Genomic DNA, 25,101 nt, shown 5'->3' with positions numbered 1-25,101 from the left:
TCGTAAAACACCTCATGGCATTATACTGCAGAAGAACGGGGAAGTTGTCCCATCTTTATCTCTCAGTCAAAATCACAAAAGTCAGATTATTTGGTAACGATTATACAATTTCTTGTGGGAGCTGCCTTTGTACAAATTGGCAATTGCATTTTTTACATCACAACAGTGACTGTATTCAGTAGTCCATTGTCCATAAAGTCCAATGGAATGACATGAGGCCATGAAAGGTGCTGTAAGATGATAAGACTTTTAACTTGCTTTTGTAGACAATCTTTGATGACTTTAGGATGTCCTAAAGCATATGACAATCAATTTTGATATGCCATTATTGTAATGTAGGGAAATGTGGCAACTAAATTTTGCATGCTATGTCAAGCCCCACATACATAGTGAGAAAAGGGACTTTGATATACCAAAGGAACTCAAAGACAATGCCTGTGGCATGTTTATGTAGGTACATTGGATACTATACTTGCATTCGACACAGTCACCACCTGCCGACAGTATGCAAGAGCATGCATTGCTGATTTGATGCCAGCCTCTCGTTTTGGAGATTTATGGTCCAGCTAATGCCATGACTTACCCTGATGTGGCTGAAAATGCGTTTCCCAGCAGGAACAGTCACTCCTTCCCAATCTCGGAGGGCTTGAGGTGGTATGGTTGGAGTGAACTATTTAGGACCAAGTAGAGTCATAGAGTACTGCAGCATAGAAACAGGCCCTTTGGTCCATCTAGTCCATGCCAACCTGATCTTCTGCCTGGTCCCATCTACCTGCACCTGGGCTATATCCCTCCAAACCCCTCCCATCCATGGACCTATCCAAACTGCTCTTAAATGTTACAATTGAACCCACATCTACCACTTCCGCTGGCAGCTCATTCCACACTTGCACCACCCTCTGAGTGAAGAAGTTTCCCCTCAGATTCCCCTTAAATATTTCACCTTTCACCTTAAACCTATGTCCTCTAGATCTAGTCTCACACAACCTAAGGGGAAAAAGCCTGCATGCATTCATTCTGTCTATACCCCTCATCACTTTGTATACCTCGATAAGATCTCCCCTCATTCTCCTGCACTCCAGGGAATAAAGTCCTAACCTATTCAACCTTTCCCTGTAACTCAGGTCCTCAAGTTGCGGCAACATCCTTATAAGTTTTCTCTGCACTCTTTCAAGCATATTGGTATCTTTCCTGTAGGTAGGTGTCCAGAACTGCACACAATACTCCAAATTCGTCCTCACCAACCTCTTGTACAACTTCAACACAACATCCCAACTCCTGTGCTCAATGCCCTGATTTATGAAGGCCAAAGTGCCAAAAGCTCTCTTTAAGACACTATCTACCTGTGACGCCACTTTCAAGGAACTATGGATCTGTGTTCCCAATCCCTTTGTTCTACCACACACCTCAGAGTCCTACTATTCACTGTGTCAGTCTTACCCTGGTTTGTCCTCCCAAAGTGCAGCACCTCACACTTGTTTGCAGGAGAAATGTGGAGTTAAAATATAACAGCACGTGGAGAACTTGCACCTCAGGGTTCCCTGCCTAAAATATTGCACCGCTCCTACTCAACTTGGCCTTGAGTATATCCAGACTGTAGAATGGGAACCGCTGAGGAAGATTGGCTGGGAAAGGAAATCAATAAGGTAAAAATGAAGTGAACACATGGAAGCTTTGGGACAAAAGTACCACAAAGTCGAAAAATTAAAGCTCTCTTCCCATTACTGGATGTACAGTTTCTTAAGGGAAGCAGGCAAGTCTTATTTAGGAGGATTGATAATGGGCACGTTTGATTGTATTTAAATTGGTGCTATGGCCAGTCCAACTGCATCTGGTTGGCAGTGGCAGATGTTCTTCTGTGTGAAGAAAAGGGAATGGAGTCACACACATATCCAACTGGCACTGGACGTTTCTACTGTTCAGGCACATATATTCAGAGACATGAATAATTCAAGGAGGTTCCAAGATGATTGATTGGAAAAGGGTGAAGGACTTTCCGATGATCCGTGTGATGAAACGTCACTGGGATTTATTGGCCAGTGTCCTGCAGGGAAACAAGCTAATGTTGAGGAACAAAAGCCAACTAATATTTTACCATATCAGCTGAATAAAACATCCTTTAAGGACGAGTTCACTGCCATTATAATTGGCCAGACATCTGCTTTGCTCAACTGGGAAAGGACTGACTGAAGAGTTTCAACATATTGATGGAAAGGGGGGGAGGGGCACATGGCGAGGGGTTAGTGGTGTGAGGTGGAGAACAGAAGTGAAAAGCTCTTTCATATCGTGTGCTCATGCTGCTCAAGCTGTCTTCATTAAATGCTCACCCTTTTCTTCTAACTTATTGCTGCTCTTGAATTGCCTTTTGTATGAGATTCTCCATTCAGGAAAATTATTCCATGCAATAAGATAAACATTTTATGGTTCTCGTAACTCATCCACATGGCAGTTTGCTTTTATTTCTGGGCTCATTGGAAGGTGTCTGTGCATCAGTTTTACTTGTGATTCAGTGCTCAACCTTCATAAAATGCCCAATGAATCCCTCCTGGCATCTTAAGATATTGTAGCTTAGCTTTGTTGAGAACCTGCAATTAAATTTCACGCAGAAAGGCTGCACACAGACCCTGGAGCCAATGTGAATTTTCTGCTAACAATGCAATCTCTTGGTATCATTAAATAATAATACTCAAAACACCAGAAGCAAACTGCCATATGGATGAGTTACGAGAACCATAAAATGTTTATCTTATTGAAAAGGGGCTGGTGGAGGGGACTTGGGGCGGGGGGAACCATAATAAGAAGAAGAAATACTTGTATTTAAATAGTGACTTTAACATTGCAAACTGTCCCAAGGTGCTTCACAATAGGGTTATCATGAAAATTTCAACACCTAGCCACATAAGGAGAAGTGAAGAAGGTTATCTCATAGAATCTAGGTGAACTGGGGAAGTGGGCCATGGAATGGCAGATGGAATTTAACTCGGACAAGTGTGAGGTGTTGCCTTTTGGTAAGTTAAACCAGGACAGGACTTACACAGTAATTGATTGATTGGGCCCTGAAGCGTGTTGTAGAACAGAGAGACTGAAAGCTACAGGTACATCACTCCCTGAAGGTGGTGACACAGGTAGATAGGGTGGTGAAGAAGGCATTTGGGAGTCTTGCCTGTATCAGTCAGGGGATTCAGTACAGGAGTTGTGACGTCATGTTGTAATTTGTGGAAGACGTTGGTGAGACCACACTTGGAGTATTTGGTGTAGTTCTGGTCATCTCGCTATAGGAAGAATGTCATTAAGTTGGAAAAGGTGCAAAAAAGATTCATGAGAATGTTACCAAAACTGGAGGGCTTGGGTTATAAGAAGAGTCTGGATGGGCTGGTACTTTTTTTTCCCTGGAGTGCAGGAGGCTGAAGGGTGACCATATAGAGGTATATAAAATCATGCAGGGCGCAGATATGGTAAATGGTCACAGTCTTTCTCTCAGAGTAGGTGAGTCTAAAAATATAATTTAAGGTGAGAGGGGCAAGATTTAAAAGGGATCTGAGGGGCAACTTTTTTTCCTATGGATGTATGGAACGAGCTGCCAGAGGGTACAGATGGGTACAATTACAATATTTAAAAGACATTTGGATAGATACATAGATCAAAAAGGTTCAGAAGGATATGGACCAAATGTAGGCAAATGGGCCTAGCTCAGGAAGACACAATGGTCAGCATGAAAGAGTTGGGCCAAAGGGCCTTTTTCCATGTTGTCTGACTCTGAAGTATTACAACAGAAGACCAAAGCTTGGACAAAGAGGTAGGTTGTAAGAATTATCCCAAAGGAAAAGTAGTGAGGAAAGACATATAGGAAGGGAAATCTATTGCTCAGACCTTGTGAGTTGAAGCAGTTTAGAGAAGAATTTATAAAGTGAGGTGAGGGCATGGATTTAAAAGCAATGAGCAGGAGAAAAGTGAAGGGGACGTGCTGTGAAATGGGATATAGTGGAGGTTAAAAACAAGCCAAAAAGTTTTGAAATAGTCCATAACGTTAATTCATGTTTCTCTTTCATTGACCTCTGACCAAGTTGAAAGTAGACTATTCACAGCCTTGATGCTATATCTCACTCTGAATTGAACTTCCAACTATGTTTTTGCTTCACCACCAAGACAGAGACTTCCACCTCTGTGTAAAAAAGTTGCCCCTCAGGTCCTCCATAAATCTTTTCCCTCTCACCTTAAATCTATGCCCTCTAGGACTCCCCAAGAAAAATACTGTGATCATTCACCTTATCTACACCTCACATGATTTAAATACCTCTGTAAGGTCATCCCTCAGCCTCCTATGCTCCAGGGATAAAAGGCTCACCCTATCCCTTTTCTCCTTACAAGTCAAACACCCCAGGCCCAGTATCATCTTTGCAAATCTTTTCTACACCCTTTCCAGCTTAATGACATCTTTCCTGCAGCTAAATCACCAGAAATGCACACAATATTCCAGGTGTGTTCTCACCAATGATGTCCCAACTCTTGTACTCAGTGCCCTGACCAATGAAGGCAAGCATGTCAAATGCCTTCTTCACCACCCTGTCTACCTGTGGTGCTGCTTTCAGGGAACTGTGTACTTGTACCCATAGGTCTCTCTGTTCTTCAACACTTTCCAGGGCACTGCCATTCACTGTGTATGTCCTGCCCTCATTCAACATCACAAAATATATCACTTCACACTTGTCTGAGTTAAATGACATCTGCCATTCCTTGGCCCACTTTCCCATTTGATCTAGATTATATTGTAATCTTAGATAACCCTCTTCATTACATCACTGATTCTGGTATCATCCTCAAACTTACTAATTATGTGAACTACATTCTCACCCAAATCATAATATATACAGGCACAAGTTGTAGAAGGCAAGCTTCAATATCTCCAAATGCTTACTGGGATGGCCAGTTAAAATAATGCAATCTTTTTTTGGGCCAGGTCATCTTGTATCCAGCCCTGCTCCAACCTGTCACTCACTGTGGACAAGGGGGCAAACCAGATCAGTGCATCTATCAAGGTGGAGCAGACGTGTGCTGCAATCAGCCCTCAGGCATGGCATCTTCAACCTCCTACCTCCAGAACCCTCTGACAGCTTTTGACAACTCATCAGCTGTCAACAGTTTTCAAATATCTCTGACAGAAACACATAAAATCTAATGAAGCAGATATAAAAAAAGCATTGTTAAAAGTTGGATAAATATAACTAAAACAAAATAAAACACTAACTATAGTTAAACTACCAAAATAAAGTAAGAAAATTACCTACAACACTTAGCTTTCTCTGCAAGTCAAATGAGTGGAGTCATCATTTCCACTCTGGCCCATCCTGGTATAAAACTGAAGGTCGGATATAAATTGCATCCAGATGCTCGTTTCAGCACTTCCCTGCTCTCAGCCACCATGTCGTGGCCCATTCCAGATCCCTGTTACTTGCCTTCTGAGGCTACCTTCAGGAATTGGCCCACAGGTTACCAAGGGATGAGCAGGAATAATGCTAAACAAGTGAAAGGGATGAGTGAGCAGAATGAGCCCTGCTCACAAAATGGCAGAAAAACAATTTGACAACTAGCTAAGCCACAGCACTATCTTCGCTTGCTGTCAAAGGCATCCAACTTTTTGAATGTTTCTGAAACTCAAAAACAATTTCAAATTATTGGGCTGAATTGAGCTAGCTGCAACTGGCAGCTTTAAAAAGAGCTGTCAGGATTCAGCTGCTTCCAGGAAGGAGTATTCTGTACTTAATACATCCTGGAATTACAGTGCATTTCTCCGAGTGACAGATGCCTGTGCATCTGGTACTCCTTGCCATTACATGGAGTCCACAAACAGAACCCAATCATGCTAGGATTCCCCAACTTTATGTTGGGGAAGTTCACCTCTCTGATCATACAGCAGTCGGACATGGACAAGGTAAGATGAGTGCAATTAGTTATTTGTCACTTACTTTAATGCATTTATAATTTGTTAGCGTTTAATGCTTTTTAATTATATTTAATTATTTTAAAATTATTTTTGTTTCATTAATTATTTCTACCTCTTTAATTGTTTAAAACAACCTTGAAAGTTTTTAAATGTCTCTCAGTGCCTGCGATATTTAAAACTATGAGAGCCTCCTGTTGAAGGCTTTTTAGGCATTAAAGGGACAGGACCTCAGCTGTCGACCACTGGGGCCTTTCTGACCTCACCAAGCATCTCCCAGGTATAGATAGTCAGCTACTTTGGCCTTCTGCATCCAGCCCAGGTAAATGCAAAAACTATAGTTAAAAAGTAACAGACACTTAAAATTCTTGATAAACAGTAGTGTAGCAGTTAGCGTAACGCTATTACAGCGCCAGCGACCTGGGTTCAATTCCAGCCACTGTCTGTAAGGAGTTTGTACATTCTCCCTGTGTCTGTGTGGGTTTCCTCCCACATTCCAAAGACGTACGGGTTAGGAAGTTGTAGGGCATGCTATGTTGGCGCCAGAAGCGTGGCGACACTTGCGGACTGCCCTCAGAACACTCTACGTAAAAGATGCATTTCACTGTGTGTTTGATGTACATGTGACTAATAAAGTTATCTTATTTGAATAAACTCCATGAGGGGTCCAGCATTATAGAGCAGCAGGGAAAACAATATTCAAACAACTCACCACAGCTATGGGATTGTTGGAGAAATCCCTCAGCTCTTCTTAGCTACATGGAATATGTTGGATTTACCAAGGGGATAGCTGAAATTCCTGGTCCATTAGGTTCATTTTTAGATTGTCAATGGAAATGTTATCTGACCTGGTGGATCATTTGTGGAGCAGAAACCCAAGTTTAACTTGGTTAAATAACTATGATCTACAATCGTCCTGACAGATTGCAAGGTAGTGATTCAGTGTCAATGCTTTTAGAATTAATCTTGTTTATGTTAGGTCAGTTGCAAAATCCATGCTAAGAATTTTCACTGATATCCACGAAGTACTAAAGCAAGGTAAAACAAATGAGTGAACAGATAATACACATTGTATATGCTACTTAAAATATACCCACAAGGGAACTTGGGCACCAATGTGTGGGAGGTGTTTTCCAACTTGCTGTCAATTAATCTATACTTTCCGATTTTCTGAGGAGGGCGGGAGGAGTGCAGCCACAGTGAAAAGAGAACTATATCAAAAGCTTGGGGGCCTTCACCAGTGCCTGAAGAGCAGAGCCTTTGATGCAAACCATAGGTTAAGTTCGTTGTATCAAGCCTTCTTAAATTGCCTCCAAAAGTAAAGGCACATTTACAAATTACTTTGTATTTTTAGGAGTGCATTTGGAAAAATGTATAAGGACTAGAAGATGATCTGAGCTCCAGTTTGAATATGCATCATAACGGCAAACAAAAATTATAATACATCTGGGAAGTATGATTCAAGACAGTAGTTGTAAAGTACAGCATAAGGATACCATGCATTTCTGATTATTTGGATGGCAACTCAGACTATAACATCTTAGTGAGGACCGACTGGCTGTGAGTCAGGATAGAGTTTAAAGAGGAGTTCACTGTTTAAATATCTCAACTCAAGCTGGGCCGACTGGAGATGCATTACTCTTTATTGTTATTTGGCAGTACTCCTTTGCAATGTCAAGTGCTAACCCAGTTTGACAATTTGTTATGCAACCACTTAATGAGATTAAAACTTTTTGAGTACGGGTTCTATAACCTGGCATGGTTTTTGGTGCTGATTTCATGCCAGATCTTTGCAAACGTCAGTTTGTCCAGGAACTATCCAAATGTCCTGGAGGGGCATTACACAGTTTTATTTCTCTACCTCTCATTCACTTCCTGCAGTTCACTGTTTTGCCACTAAGGGAGATGCTTTCAGAATACTGTTGTATAATGCAAATGATGGATCAGAAAAAGTTGGAAAGGAAATGTGGTTTTCATGGGACAAAATTTTGAATGCACATGCATTGTGGAAATGGGATAGTATAGAATAAATACTTGTAGTTTGTGAAAGTGTGTGGCTAACAGCCATACGTACCCTAGGAATGGAAGTGCAGAAGAAACATCTCAGAAGAAAATGCAATTTCTTTCAATTGCCTGTCACCAAACCCTGCTTACCCCCATCAGCACGAAAGCCACAAATTAAAGTGGATCTGCGACAGCTTTTCTCATGCTCAAGTCATTTGTTGCACACAAACGTGCCCTTCAGTGGGACTTCCTGGCTGTTAGTTTTTATGAATTTGACCAATTCGGCCTGGTATTATCACTGAATGCCAAGTACCGAGTGACTTTTTCATGAGAATTGTACAACTTGCTATGAATTGTACAGCTTGTGAGTAGGTGGTTTGACAGATATGGTTTCTACTTAATAGCATAGTTGACATGCCTCAGGAGATAAATTCCCCACTCCAAGTAAATTAGGGGTCAGGTCACTGGCTTAAAATGTTTTATGTAAAAAGAGCAGCTTCCATTTTGTGTAGTGCCTCTAACTAAATAACAGATTCCTGAAACATTGAAAGGAATGTATAAAACTAAAACAAACTGATATCTAGCTATGTAAGAGGATACTGGCCGGATAATAAAAAAATGTCACAAAGCGTGCTAAATGTCAAAGAGGTTTAGGAAAGGAGTTCCAGATCTCTGGTCCTGGACACCTAGAGGATTGATTAGGTTTGGTGATGAGCTGGAGGCCAGAATTGGAGGACTACTGAAGCGGTTTAGGGCAGAAAGTATATTGTTAGAGAAGATCAGATTGTGGAAGTGTTTGAAAATGATACAAAAGTACAAAATTGCCTGTTAATGACTTCTTTGAAGTTTCCTTGCTGTAGGGCAGATGGAGTATTGCACAGTATATCTGTATAAAATGAATTGGCTTTTTAAAATGACTTGTGAAGAAGGTCTAGATCCTGAACATACAAGAATGCTCATTTGCAATGAACAGCCTGCATTGCAACAAAGTTAGCCCTTGTTCGCCAAACATGGACTGCGTTTAGTACAGTTGCCTTGAATAAGGATGATCAAGCAGCTTTAGAAGATTGTATCCAGTTCCATGTGATTCTACCAATACAGTATCAATACAGCTTGAATCTGCTTAAAGTCTAATTCCTTCCTTTAGCCATTTCAGTTCTAATTTAAGACTTTCGGGGTGAAATTTGATCAAGGATGCTTCTGATAAAACTAAAAAAAAACAGTTTCTGCATGGCACAATCAAACTGGCTTACTTCAGAATGCTTTGGGATTTTCAACCTGGATTTACTTACAATTCACTGTAACACTTATGCATGCTTTGTGAAAAGCACCACTGGTATGAGCACTCAACCCTATCAATGCAAGTAGGAAGGCTTTATGGAAGCAATAAGCAGAGAAAAATAAATTGGGACTAAAAAGTGGAAAAATAACAAGTGGCTGAAAATAATTGTTTTGCTTTCAAGAGAAACTAGACTTATCAGCAATTCACTGCATATAATATTTTCCTCCAATGTGAATCCTGAGTGATTATTAATATTTTTAAAATACAAATATATCTTTCAGCTCCATGTGGAAGTCGATCCACAGGTTCCGATGGTACAGTGCTGTCACCAAACTATCCCAGAAATTACAGTACTGGACACAATTGTGTTTATTCCATCACTGTCTCCAGAGAGTTTGGTGAGTGAAATTTATGTAAATTACTTGAGGTTTCCATTACATTTTGTTGTCAATGTTATATATTTTCTTTTGGGTTATGGAAGTTTTTCTTGATTGCACCCAAGTGGAGGCATATTGATCACAGTCATAAGTCTCTGAGTGGACCTGAAGAACACAGATACAAGTCCTAAAAGTTAGGACACTTGCTAAAATGAGGATCATATTATATACAATGTGCAATGTTCACATACTTTAATGCTGTTGTGCTATTGCTTATATTTGCATTTCTTTATATGTGCCATAAATTTAATATAGTTATATGTTCCATAAATATGACTAATGGCAAGTCAGTTCAGTAGGAGCTATGAGAAATTATGCAATATCAATTCACAATGTGTTGAAACCTCAGCCAGAAACACGGTTAAAAAAAAGCTCCAATATTTTTTTCAACTAATGTAATTCCACACCAATGTATGTGCGCTAGTGCTTCTGGGTTCAAAGAACATCATAAAGTAGAGCAAGGCTGACTCATAGAACATAGAACACTACAGCACAGTATGGGCCCTTCGGCCCACAATGTTGTGCCGACATTTTATCCTGCTCTAAGATCTATCTAACCCTTCCCTCCCACATAGCCCCCAATTTTTCTATCATTCATGTGTCTATCTAAGAGTCTCTTAAATGTCCCTAATGTATCTGCCCCCACAACCTCTGCCGGCAGTGCATTCCACGCACCCACCACTCTCTGTGTAAAAAACTTACCCCTGACATCCCCCTTATACCTTCCTCCAATCACCTGAAAATTATGTCCCCTTAGGATTCAGACTCAGGAAACGGACGGAAAGATCACAATTCAGCTACCAGTTCGGAAAATGTGTTTTCAGTTTAACATACCTGGGGATGCACATTTCAATTGCTGCAAAAATAAGGCCATTAAATGGAATAGCTGTAGTCTGCTGACAAGTTGTTGCAAAATATTATAGAATTTGGAAAATTACTTGGACTTCAGAGAACACAAAGAAATATTGTTCACGTTTTTGATTCACATGTAGCAGGGAACAAAAGTTGACTGTTTATCTTCGAACCTTTATTGTTTGATGCCCATCCTTGCCCTAACTCTATATTATAAATTACCTTTTCCTAATATCTTTTAAAATCTTTGATTATCAAAAATCTTTCAATCTAAATTTCATGATTGTTCTAGCAAATTTCTAAAAGTGAGTACCAATTTTCTGTCCTGTGGAAGGGTTTCTTAACCTCACTTCTGTTCAGTCTGGGTCTAATTTTTTGACTGCACCCTCTGGACATTGGCTCCACAGCTGGAAGACTGTTACATACCAGCAACAATAGAAACACAACGAGCCAGGTTTCCATGTTAAAATCTATTTATTAATAACTACTTGTAATAATAAGAGAAAAGAAAGCATTAGATATTAGACATTGATCAAAATAAATCAAAGCGTGTGTGTGGCTAGTTCCCAAACCAGCCAGTCTGGGAATAGTTCTCAAAGTTTTATAATGGTAAACCAATTCAGTTCAGCAAGTCACAAAACAAAATGATGAGTAAAGGCTTCTGAAAACCACATTAGAATGTAGAGTAGAATGTAGAGTAGAATATTGAGAGAAGGAGTTTACGAAATCCACAAGTTCCACAATGGAATCAATACGATGCCTCAATCGCTGAAGATCTCCATTGCTTTGTTCTGAAATACCTGCCACACCGAGGGCAATCGATACGTGGCCGCCCACAGATATACCTGCTTCCTGGTACAGGTTAACAACAAAGTGGACTCCACAGATTGCTCCAAAAATCCACGTATGGATTGCAAAGTGACAGTCACAACGATTGTGCTTCACCCATAGATACAGAGACTGGCAGTCAGTGATACCATCTCTCTCTCTCTCTCTCTCTCTCTCTCTCTCTCTCTGTCTCCTCTCTCTCCTCTCTCTCCTCTCTCTCTCTCCTCTCTCTCCTCTCTTTCCTCTGTTGCTGGGTTGAAGAATCAGCTCACAGATATATCTGCTGTTGCCAGTACTTCAATGAATCCTCCTTCAGACACCTGCAGCATTCCAGATACAGAAGCTCCCTGCTCCCACTCACAGTAGTCAGACAAAGCCACACACATTCAAGTGCCTTAAAGGGACACTCATCAAGTAGCAACCTGGGCTCGTAACAAGATACAGTTTCTCTCTGTAAACCCTAACTGCTTCCTTTCCTGTCTTGAAAACTTGAATCATAACTTTCTAAACAGAATACTATTTTTATTGTTGATTTTGTTATCTCATTTCTTATTTCCAGTCTGTTTTGTGACCTTTTGCTGTTATTTATTTCTTACCTTGTCAGGATCCGCAATAGTTTTTGCCTTTTTGCATGTTTTTTAATTTTATTTTGCTTCTTATCTTTTTAATTAATGTATTAGCTTTGCCTTTTGGCAAGTGGGGCTCTTGCCTCTTAAAGGAATAAGCATTTTTTGTATCACATTAAGTTCCTTTTTGAACACTGCTCACTACTTTACTGTAAATTTATCCATGGACAAACTTGCCCACTTTACCATGAGCACTCTCTCTTAAGGCATGGAAGTCACCCCAACTCAGTTCTGGAATCTTCATAGTTACTTTGCATTTCTCCCTATCTGACATTACATCGCACATGATAATATTGGGTCAAAAACATGTTTCCCTTTGCTGGAGGTTAGGAAATCAGCTACTAATTTGGTCTTCTTTGTGAGACTGTGTTCTGACTTCTGTAGTAATCAGGAAATAACTGGAGGTCAGATGCTGGGATTTTGACCTCTCACTCTGTTGCTGGATTCAGCTCTGAGTTCAGGGAATGTGCTGAACTGGATACTCTTTGTACCTGGCCCCTCAATTGTAAACCAATCTAATGTATTAGAGAGGCCTCTTTCATTTGAACAGGGTCACCAACTTTGATTAAAAAGTTAAGTGCAGAGAAGTATTCTTTTAATTTTAATTTGATAAATGTATAAATGCCAAATGGGCTTTTAAGTACATTGTTTTAATTATTTACATTTATTACAAATGATTTTTTACATGTCTTCGATCATCAAAGACATTTAGAAATAGTTGCAAAGATCTTTGACAGCATGAGCTGTAATTTGGCCATCAGGGCAGGCCTCAGGAACTATCATCTGAGAACTAGTTGCTGCTCACCAACTATTCTGCTTCATGGAATGGTTGTGGCAGCAAATCCTGGAGGTTAATTGGACCCATGTGACCTCAAGAGGTTGGTCTTCCCATGGGAATGGTACAGGATTGGAGAGGCGGTGGTAGTAGGTGAATGTGAGGCACCTGTTATGTCAAACATAATCTGACCAACTTTGACTGTGTATATATGATTCATCATACACTATCAGGTTAGATACTAAATCTGGCTCATAACTAATTTCTAAATCTATCATGACTTGATGTTTTATTGGATTGGGATAAATGTCGCGGAGAACTAACCTAAATACACACCAACAATTCACTATATTTCAAACGTGAGTTGGAATGTTTTTAAATAAATCAATAATGAAAGTTATAATTCTCCATTAAAACTATACTTCCTTTACTACATGCTTTGCAGTCCCATAGGTCGGGTATCTACATTTATGCATCTGACACTTGACAGTTGTCATCCAGGAGCCTCAACACATCTCTGTCTACTGCCTTAAATCTTTTCCTATTTTGTAGTTGTATCTGTAACATCTCTATTTCATGCTTACCTGCCATCATGATCTTTTCATACCCTCTCTCAACATAGAAATGATTTAATTCTTAATCACTCAGGGTACCTCTCCAATTCTGTTATATTCCCTGTCTTTCATGCAAACTCTATTATGTTATAAATTGAGTTCTCAGCCATGTCTCAGTATGTGATATGCGGAGGAGGATAATTCAGTATAGACTAAGTAGACTAACACATGAACGGAATTTATTACTGGGGTGGAGAAGTTTTAGTTGCAGCTCTAAACTTTGTCTGTCAAATGGATACCAATGCTCTGAATTATGCATTGAAACTTGTGGTGTCCAATTTAGACTGGAAGTGCACATGCCTCTGACAAATCTCAGTCATCCAAGCGTGGCCTGAAACAGTCATTTGGCTCCCTACTGCAAATTATGCCTTACAGGAACTCAGCAGACCAGGCACCATCCGTGGAGAAAAGCAGGTGGTCAACGTTTCAGGTCAGGACCCTTCTTCAGGACTGCCTGCTTATCTCCACGAATGCTACCTGTCCTGCTTCCTTCAGCATCATCGTGATCTTCCAGCATCTGCAGTCCTTTGTTTCTCTCAAATCATGTCTTGTGCTGACTGTAGGATTCTGAATATGAAATCTGGTACAAAGGGATGAGGTCATTCTGCTTTGTTATACAGGATTTTGATCAGCTTAACCAGCAGTTCTTAAAGGAACGATTATGTGTCAATTCCGAAAATTTCTTGAGAGCTTTAATTTTGTGGACTGAACGGAATTGTCCTCCTTTACTCTTAAGAGTTTATAATCTGGTGTCGATGTTTTGAAGACCTCCCTTCTGGGTTGTTTCCATTCTCCAAGACCCAAGCCAGAGTCACTAGTGGGTGATAAACAGATCATGTCCTGGCCTTTCCTCCTGCAGCTGACAGTGAGTGCTCATCTGCTATTTAAAAAGGGACCAGAGTAGTATTTTCCTCATTTTTGAGGACAGACAAATCTACGAGATACTTGTTGCACGGTTTGTGCGTTTCTAGGTGAAAGTTAAATTCCTTCCCACGATATGTTTTCACTATAGTATTTGGTTTATAAAGACAGGTTACACACGCACACCTTCTCACCAGACAGGATATTGCCGGCATGCCAATCTGTGGATTCGACCTCAGTGGATTTCACTCCAACCAGCCATGTATGTGCTTAAACTTTTAATGTACATCTTCAAGTAATTCACATGTTATTCTATAAAACAAGAGGGTAACAAAGACTTATTTCACAACTCTAGTCCAGGAACAGCACTGATTAAGTATTGCCAAGATCCAGTGGAGAGCTGAGTAAAAACTATCAACAACTGTTTGGAATTTAAGATGTAAATATGTTCATTGTGAGGTAAGTACCCAAGGGGTCCAGTAAGGCAAATAGCAAACAGTGTGCCATGGTACTTTTATCATACGTTTCCCAGGTGTGATCAAGTGACATCAGTGTATTCTCATTTCCTTTTCTTCCTGTGACATTTTCCTTTTTAGATTCTGCCCAACTATGTGAATGGAAAATGGTTTCTCATGGGTTCTGTCATATAGGGAGATGATTGTGCACTTGTAGCAGGGCCAACTGTCTCTTGTACAGCAACCTCAGGGTTTCTCATCTTTTCTAGCAAGTGTAGATTTTGACAGTTACCATCACAGACCATGCAGGCAGGTGTTTGTCATCCTTAAGCAAGCAAATGTGAAACACAAATTTATCATTTGTAATAACCATCCAAATGATTAATGCAATGCAACATGTTGGAAACATTATCCATAATATACTTAAGTCGGCTTAATGTAACAGAATTCACTCTGCATGCTATTGAGCAAGACAATTTTTTATCAAGTACTCTTTCATTCTGTGACAGGCAGACAATGTTATTACATAAACTGCATATTAATGACACAATATATGTTGCAGAATGTAACAATTAGTTTGATGCCTCAATCTATATTTGGAAGAAAAGTCGGGTGAGAGAAATGTATTTAAGTGACTGCCCAAGGAATTTAAAAGTAGTTCCCATTTAAGGACACCGTTTTCTCATGCTATTCTCAGGAATGCTGCTTCCTTCATCTCATTGTTTCTTCTTTTTAATCATTTTCTCTTCCTGTTTCAAGATTTATATACAGATTTTTAAAACTTTCATTGTTAAGTAATGAGAACACAGTGCTTTGTAAAATTCATTTCAAAAGTTGACACTTATCTATTGCTGGTGGCTATATCCAAATTTTATTCCCCTTCCCAGTGTAGGAACAGAAATCTGATCATGCATGAAAATTTGATAATTCCTAAACACGTAGCATGCCCTGATATATGGTTAGCATTGTAACACAAAACAGAAAACAAGATAAATATAGTGAGATAAGGACCAATATCTTAAATGGATGACTTGGGGTTTCTTGTCAAGATGCAGATTAAGAAACACACCATTAATTTTAAAATAAATTTGTTTGCAGTTGAATAAGTGAGTTGACAATTTTACTTCCAGACTGGCTCCAAATATGCCTTATCTTTTATTATTATATATACTTTGATCCATTTATCTTTTATTAAAGGATATAATAAATATACTTTGATCCATATACTTTACCTCTCACCTGTCAATCATTCATTGTGCACCCCCCCCCACTCCACCCCACAAAGTATAAGACTGCATACTCTCATTACTTATTGCCCCAGAGCCAAGTCTTTCACATTGGCATTTTGTTGAATGTCATCTATCCTTACAAGATGAGATGTTACATCTTCACAAAAAAATGAAAGCTTTTATAAATTTGCAAAGTCAGAGGTAACTTTATCCTATAACTTTTGTCTTAACTCAATGATTTTCTGTCACACTGCACAGATGTAACTATTTTCTTTAAACAATCACTTGATACACCAGAGCACACAGTATAAATCTAGGAAGGATGTGTAATCCACAATTTATTGTTGTAGTGTCAAGCTAAAGTGGATTTTTTACTCTGAGGTTCGAACTAGGTGTTGGATGTTCGGTTCCTTTTCCTCCAGTAACTGAGATCAAGGTTGGTCTGTATCTAATGTTACCTGTCATGATGTCATATTCTCTAATAAAAATACAGTCAATACTTAAGCCAGCAATTATTGTTTGTTCTGTGGGATAAAATTCTGTATTTTACATGAAGAAATGTTACCAAATGTTCTTCTAAATGGTCTGCCTCAGATTACAGAACATAGAACATAGAACAGTACAGCACAGAACAGGCCCTTCAGCCCACAATGTTGTGCCAACTTAGCTAATCCCTTCTACCTATAGAATGCATATATCCTTCCATTTTCCTTTCATTCATGTGTCCATCCAAGCCCTCTTAAAAGCCCCCAGTGAATTTGCCTCCACCACCCTATCAGGCAATGCATTGCAGGCATCCACCACTCTCTGAGTGAAAAATGTAGCCCTGACATCTGTTCTGATCTTACACCCTCTCACCTTAAATGCATGCCCTCTGGTGTTGGATCGCTCAACAATGGGAAAAAGATATTGCTTGTCCACCCTATAGATACCCCTCAATAATATATGGTTATGTTCCCTCGTTCTGGACATCCTCACAAGCTAGAAAAGTTTACCTCTGCCTGCGTTATCAATTCCTTTCAAAATCCCCCAAAAACTTTTATCAAAATCAACCATACATATTTCAGGAAATACTAGTTAATGTAACCTGTTGTGATTCCATTATTGAAGCCTTGGTAACATAAGGTGAATCTGCACTGCATTCCTTCCACGGCAGAATGTCCATAACAATAACCAGTGCTGTGTATCCAGTTCTGGCTGAACCAGGCCTGTATATATTCTCACCCTTAAGTTATAAAGGTTTAGAATCCAATAGCTTTTGCAATTATTTTGTGCACAGCTTACGTATTTTGATGATCTAAGTACATGGACTCTTGTATGCTTCAACCACTATTATTCCGAGTATTCAGATCATTTCTTTTTTGGGTCCAAAGTAGACGACTTAAATTGCATTCAATCTAATGCTTTTTTAGCAGTTTAAAAATAATAAACCTTACACAATGCACATTCAATCACGTTTTTCCTGTTTTGCATTGCATTGAAGTGGTTGCTGAACACGATCAGCACATCCTAGTATACAAAACTTGGGATACCATTTTGATTTGTGGGTTTCTGCAGATTTGTCTACAATATGCCAAATAATGCTGAGAACTGAGCACCGAGCAGTGTCACCAATTGTCATCCAACACATGTTCATTGTTGGAACTACACCATGACTATAAAATGGTGTGAATTCCTGTCAGAAAAACAGGCTTTAAAAGAAGAAAGCAAACATGCTTGAATCTGCAATAAAGTGACCAATCATTGCTTTGCCATTTTTGGGGAATCCATCCCAAATGGAAGCATGTGCAAATGAGAGACTGGGAGCAAACAAATTGCTCCTGCCCATCCAACTCTCCCCACCCCTCCAACCCGGCACACACCAAAACCTGCTGTGGTTAAGGTTGTGCAAACTGATGTGTATCAATAGATTTGATCACACGTCCTTTCTGGCATCAAACAGAAGAGGATTTGTTTGATGGATTTTTCTTCTGCAGGAGGGAGATGAACCCAGTTCCTCCTTCTGCCTGTTTGCACATTTTTATACATAATTTGGAGATGACAATTCAACCAATATACAGAGGGTCAGTTATCACCTGAACAAGAAGATGCTTGATTAACAATTTCTGACAATCAATTTCCCCATGTGACCACCTTGTACATCTGGTCACTATCCTAGTGGTCTCATAAAAAGACATTCCATTGATTTAATCAATCAGTACTTGATTATTAACCAATCTCTTCAAGGGTCATTTGTACTCAACATGTCTGTTATTCTTAACCACTGCTTGTGACCATAGGTATTTACCTATTTTCATTTCTGCAGAGATTAGTTGTCTCTGGAACAGGACCTGTGTTCTCATTGCTGTTCCCTTTGGGCTATTTATCTCTTAAAAGACCTATTAACTGCTTTCCTCATGTTTTTTTCATGGACATTCTATCATGGAAAGAGATAATTAACTCAAGGACTATGTATTCTCAAGAAAAAAACATAGCACATGCTGCTGGATCCAAGTACATCAATCAAGTTATTTCGTATTACCATATGTGTCCTTGTGCTAATCCTGGCCCCTAATTGCTTTGGAGTTGCTATGCAGACTGCCGTAATCCTATGTCCTCCAGTGAAGAGAGATTATCTTTAAGAGAACATTCCAATGGACTCTTTATTACGTAGGCTAAGTCTTCGGGCTCACCTGTACAAACTATGTCTTAACTCTTTGTCTCACTATGTATTTTTACATTATGATATGCAATCTCACAAGCCACAACAACATGTATATTCACCCAATAACAATAAGGATACACATTAGTGCTCCGAAAGTCAGCAAATTTTAACTCTTTCAGAGGCCCTACTCACAGAAGGCAATGTTCAGCTCCAATGTGCCGTTATTCCAGACCTCTCAGAATTGTGCAAGTTAGGCCACCCACTTCATTTGGAGTTTGGGCGGATAGGTTGCCTCAGCCGGTGCTCTCCTCTCTTTTCCCCTCATGATGCTCAACTAAATGCCAGAGTAGAGGGGTGCCCATACCAGCCTCTTAACACGTGATTATTTAAAGCAAACCCAGCAGTGATTCTAGTAAAGATTTGTTGCTTTAGTGGCTCCATCTGTGGCTGGGCATAATGCGTGTCTACAAGTGTCAGTATTACACTTAGCTAGCTAAGCAGAACCATACCAAGCAGCTCATGAATCAGACTTTTTTCACAAGCATGACATCTTGCACACCATGTGCAGAAGAAAATCACTCTCTGTGGCATTAAACAAAATTGGCATGTGTCCCCCATTCTGTGTTATTGCATTGCTTTCCTGTGCCAATCAACATATAGACCTAAATAGAAATGATTCTGTTGTTTTGATGGTTGATGATTGCACTTGTAAAAAATAAACATTGATATCATTTGTCTGCAAACACCACAGAATGTGTTCTCACATTGCTCATTGTTACTGCAAACACCAAAACATTTCTGTCATTAAGATACAATAAAGATAAACATTTTTGTACCATTCATTAATTAATAACTAATTCATCACTTGGTGAAATGGATGTTTTCTTATTAGAACTCAATGACATATTCATTGCAGGGAAATGAAGTTCTCATGCCATATGTGTCACAGCCTGGACTATTAAGAGTACTAAGTATTGTTGGAAGGAGCATGCAAAAATCCAGATTAAACTTTCATCTTACTGACCCTTCAAGTGTCAATGCAGGTGAAAGCACAAAGTCAGAATTCGGCTAAAGTAGGAGGTGTTCGAGATGTTGGGGTTCATATCACACAGTAACAAATATCAAAATAGAAAGGTCTGGGATTTAGATCATGTTTTTGCAATATCGTATCAATCAAAATTAATACATAAATCAATGGATTTAAATTAAATTCCACAATTTTTAATTTTCTTTCTGAGCCCTTGGATCTCCCTCTCTCCTGCTCCCTCCCGACAATCTTTCTTCTTCTCCCTATTCCTCACTCTTTCTCTCTTTCTCTCAGTAACTGAATCACTCTCACATCATACATCTCTTACACCCATCTTGAACTGCACAATGAATTAAGTTTTGGTTTCACCTATGCCCACCTATGTGATATGTCTGCAAAGATTCTCCTTGAGCTCTCCATTGAGCAGAAGTACTGATGATCATAACTTGGCCCTGCAATTGCTCATTTGTAAATGTTGTGGCAGGAAAATGAGAGAAGATAAATAGAAAAAGAATGCCAACTTTGGGTAAGTGTTTGCCCAGTAATATTATACTGGAAGGAACATTTGCTTTACCATTCACATCCACCTTTGTTGGACAATGTCAACTGTGCAGTCCGTTGATCAATATGCAGCCAATTTGTGGTTTCTGTACTCACCATGTGTTTAAGCTTTGGATTCCTGCTTTATGTTTGAACAACTACAAATCCTGCTGGAGGACTTCCTGGAAAGGGATCTGACATCTTCAAATAGTCACTGCAACACTTATATGAAAAAAGAGGTGCTCTAATAATTATTCATATTATCCATATCGTTTGTAGTTAACAAAGTTGAATAGTTACTGCAGTGATCGAAATGTATTATTTGTGATATCTCCTTTGATATTGCCTGCAAAGAGTTAGAGGTTACACTTTTGGGTTGCCAAACATGGGACCGGTATGTAGCTCACTGTAGAATAAGAAATATTTTGTCCAGTCATCAATGCAGCAATTGGGTATTTGTTCAACCAGTGCAAACAGTACTTTGAATTCACCTGAGAATATTGATGTGCGAGCATATTCGTACTCTCTAATCAGAATGCAGGTGATGACAAGACAAAATGATGTTCAAAAACCGCTTTATGGTTTCCATTTCTGAAAATGTATTCCTAAAGACAGAGCCTCTGAGGCCTTAATTAGATAGTTACAGTCCTCTGTCAATTCTGCTTCCATTCCCAGACTGGTACCATTTTACCTGGATCAGTTTCAGGAGAAATGGCAACTATTATGATGTCTGGTCAGACATTCTTAACCAGCTGTGTTGCCTTTTCTGATATATGCCTTCCTTATGTTTGTTACCTTTACGCAACATTTGTCGTTTCAAATGAGTAAAACTTTCACTTTTCTTTTTTTCCCTCTCTCTCTCTGTCTGCCGGTACCTTTGTTCCCGTGGCAGTGGTGTTTGGCCAGTTTGTGTTTTTTCAGACAGCCCTTCATGATGTTGTTGATATATACGATGGACCTACTCAGCAAGCTTCACTATTGACTTCACTGTCAGGGTCTCATTCAGGTAAGGTCAACGAGTGCTATGTGGTTTTTGGAACGTGTTTCTTTTACCATTGCTGCTGTTTGTTTTATTTATTTTGGCAGTGTTGCAAAACATGTTCAGAAAATATGCTGGCACAGGAAATTTATAAGTTCTTGATACTGCAAAATATAGCAACTCAGCATTCATCTGTGGTTTCAGGGGCACATCATACTGCTTATTAAATGTAGCTGAAATTGGATCCTCAAGAGCAGCATCTCTTGAATGTCAGTGATGCATCCTCTGAATGGAAATGCTTCTGAAACTTGATACGGACAGCTTAATAGTATATGCTGTTTCTCAATAGTTGTGGCAAAATTTCCAGTGAAGTTGCAGTGGGCTGTAAGAACCACCACGGAAGTTCATATATTTTTATAATTAAATTTTATCTTTATGGGAAATCAAAATTTGCATTTCAAAGATTCCAATTACATCATGATCAAAATGCACTGAAGAAATGTAGCGGTTAGCATAAAGCTATTACAGCGCCAGCGACCCGGGTTCAATTCCTGCCGCTGTCTGTAAGGAGTTTGTACGTTCTCCCCATGTCTGCATGGGTTTCCTCTGGGTGCTCTGGTTTCCTCCCACATTCCAAAGACATACGGGTTGGGAAGTTGTGGGCATGCTGTGTTAGCGCCGGAAACATGGCGACACTTGCGGGCTGCCCCCAGAAATCTCTACGCAAAAGATGTATTTCACTGTGTGTTTTGATGTACATGTGACTAATAAAGATATCTTTAAAAAAATTCAATGTACCATAAGGATGTATGCCACATTATTTTGTTGGCTGTTATTTTGCTTTGGCACTTTTCACCTCATTGGACAGATGGAAATAAAGCAGCTACATTCTAATCACATTCAATGCAAAACTACTAGAACATATTAAAGTAGAGCTATGATAGTTTGAGTTATTATTTTAAAGTTTTTAAGATATTTATTACATGTTGCCTCTCAATTAATCTAGATGCCACTCTACTCTAAGCACAAGTGGAATCAAGCGTTTGCATATCAACAAGTTATTTTGAACTTCTCTATGCACTTTTCTTTCCTGAAGTTAGACAATTCCTTAACAATGAACACAATGAGTGAGACATTCTCCTAAAAGGATTAAATAGCCCAAAAGTGAATGACCTTACAGAACATATCCTAAATTTTGATTAAAAAATTAGATTAGATTTAGAACTGAGTGCAGGTCCTGGGTTTTCAAGCACACCAATCAAATCAATGGGCAAAGTCAAAGGGCATTCATGATGTTGGAATCTGATAAATGATTCAGTAGCAAATAATAGGGTTTGTTGGTAAATCCTAGTTACTTTTTTATTTTTAAATTCAGTTGATGCAAAACTATAAATAAAGTCTTGGCAGAAGTCTTAATCAGTGGACAACATAAAGATAATACATAATGAATTAACTTTGAAAGATATATACAGAAATAGAAATACATGCACTTCACAAATAACCCAGTATTTCTAATGACTGGAATAAAGCCTTGTTGACTTTAAAAATATGAAGTTCCATGGCTATGCTTTTCTTTGCTGACAAGTGTGACCTTTTTAATTTCAATATTTCACTGTGCTAAAGCCAGATATCTTTATTTTATGCACCGTGCTGGATATTACTAATTCCATTTTATTATCAGATTATAATTTGTGCAATTATTTTGCATATTCATAGCATTTACAAATACTCTGGGTATGTTAATATTTATCTGTAACATATTGACTATTTTTTTGGGTTGTTCAGCTTGATGTTGAAGGTCCCTTAATGCTATTTACAGAAGGACAAAGAGTTCTCATTGTGCTCTTTCCATTGCTCTTCAGCCAATCGATAATGGGCCGTATTGCATTGATGGCGAACCAACTGTTCCATGGAGAACTGTGGGATAGTTACAGTGTACACATCAGTGTGTTCCAGACTGCATTCTGTATCTGACAATTCAGCTTTACACCAGCCATAGCTGGCATATCATTTTAATGATTCATTCACTTTAATGGGGGCACGTGCCTTCATTAAAACCATAATTGAAGATTGGTGGTTTCTTTTTACTTTATTTCAATTTATGTAAATAGTTTTAACTAGCTTACATCAGTTGAGTGTATTTTTAACTTTATTATGTTTTTATTCGTAATCACAGTGTCATGCAGTGTGGAAACAGACCTTTTGTCTACCATGTCTCCACTGACCACAAAGCACCCATTTACACTGATGCTCCGCAATCTAATTTTATTCTTCCCACATTCCCATCAGCTTCCACTAGATTCTACTATTCACTACATACAATGGGTAATTTACATCGGCCAATTAACCTACCATCTTTGGGATGTGGAGGGAAACCCACACGGTCACAGTTAGAACATGCAAACTCAACACAGACAGCACTGGAGGTCAGGATTGAACCTGGGAAACTGGGACTGTGAGGCAGCAGCATTACTAACTGTGCCACTATGCTGCTAATATTTCTTTTTAGTATGATTTATATTGATTGCATTCTAAATATGTCTGGACAAATCTGTCTGATGAGTGGAAAAGGTCTTAGTTTCCTCCGTTTGTAACTATTGGGCTGGCGCAGGTGGTGACCACAAGGTGTGGGTCAGTTCAAGCATTGTCCAGTCCAATAAAAATGATAAATCACCCATTTATCTACATTTGTGGAATCCTTTTACCAAGGTATTTGGTAGCCATATTACAAAAAGTCAAAGCATGCAGAAGTCCTTCGAGTATGTGAAATTCAATGGAACATGACAAAGCGGTGCTTCTGTGCAAGTATTATGATGTATTGTGGGAAAAATCAGCCTCAGGCACCAATTATTGTCAGCACTCTAATTTGAATGAATTGGTGTTTTAAATACTTTGAGCATGCTCCATGCTATAGTTGCTCAAATATCAAAGCAACACTCCAAGAAAATTAGATAAAAGCAGTCAATTGTGGAAAACGAGAAACGATTATGGTTTCACCTTCTACACCATGGTTTTCCTGTTTGGTTGTTCTGTTTCACTTTGGTTTCCATTCAGAGTGCAAAATTTGAAGCAAATGGATGTATCCACTGGAATTAACTGGTCAATTTTCTGTTAATGTTTGTGACATAAAATATTCCATTGAAGAACTATTACTCTACATATCTTTTCTTCAGGAGAGTCCCTTCCTTTAAGTTCAGGTAACCAGATCACAATCAAGTTCAGCTCAGTCGGTCCAATAACAGCCAAAGGATTTCATTTTGTTTATCAAGGTAAGTTGACAATTGAAGCATAAGAAAATCTATCACAATTGAATTCCAAGGGAGTTGTTTGATAACCATGAAGATTATTACAATGGTTAATTATAAATAAAATGACATTGCAAGTTTGGGCTTGATATTAGGAAAATAAATCTTCACACTATGAGCAGTCAACATTTGGAAGAGACTTCAAAAGAGTAATAAAGGAGAAAATATGGATGATTAAGGTAGACCAAATAGGCCTCCTTTCTCTACTTTTGTAGTGACCTTCCCTAATGGCTGCAATGCCAGTGTGACTGTGATATTCCTGTCATCATTGAACTAGTGTGTCCAATTTTCAGGTTGGCCTTTGCATGACACGTTCCACAGCTGCAAAATATTTCATTGAGAAAGGGCATTCTTCATTTCAATGAATAATCCTATATTAATCAGAGGAAAGTTGTTTGATTATTGAAAGTGCTTGAATACTTTAAGAATATGACAGGGAGAGTTGACAGAGGGGAACCTGTAGATGCAGTTTATTTCCATTTCCAAAAGCATTTGACAAGGTGCCACATGAAAGGCTGGTGTATAAATTAAGATGCAAGGTATTGGAGAAAATATGTTGACATGGATTGATAACTGATTGTCACATAGAAAACAAAATGTTGGAATGAATCTGTCCTTCTCAGGCTGAATCTCATGGAGTACCCCAGGGATTGGTTCTTGGTCCTCAATTGTTCATGATTTACATTAATGACCTGGAGGAGGAAA

General features: G+C 39.0%; 1 protein-coding gene across 1 annotated transcript in view; it reads left to right on the top strand.

The window, feature by feature from the left end:
• csmd3b (CUB and Sushi multiple domains 3b) overlaps window positions 1–25,101 on the top strand; it is a 1,392,611-nt gene that overhangs the window by 1,174,811 nt on the left and 192,699 nt on the right. Inside the window, 3 exon segments of the mRNA XM_052022622.1 lie at window positions 9,506–9,622; window positions 21,005–21,118; window positions 24,265–24,360. Of these exon segments, the coding sequence (XP_051878582.1) occupies window positions 9,506–9,622; window positions 21,005–21,118; window positions 24,265–24,360 (327 nt within the window).

The sequence above is a fragment of the Pristis pectinata genome, chromosome 9, assembly GCF_009764475.1.
Source record: "Pristis pectinata isolate sPriPec2 chromosome 9, sPriPec2.1.pri, whole genome shotgun sequence".
Lineage (NCBI taxonomy): Eukaryota > Metazoa > Chordata > Chondrichthyes > Rhinopristiformes > Pristidae > Pristis > Pristis pectinata.
This window is presented reverse-complemented; position numbering and strand designations above follow the sequence as displayed.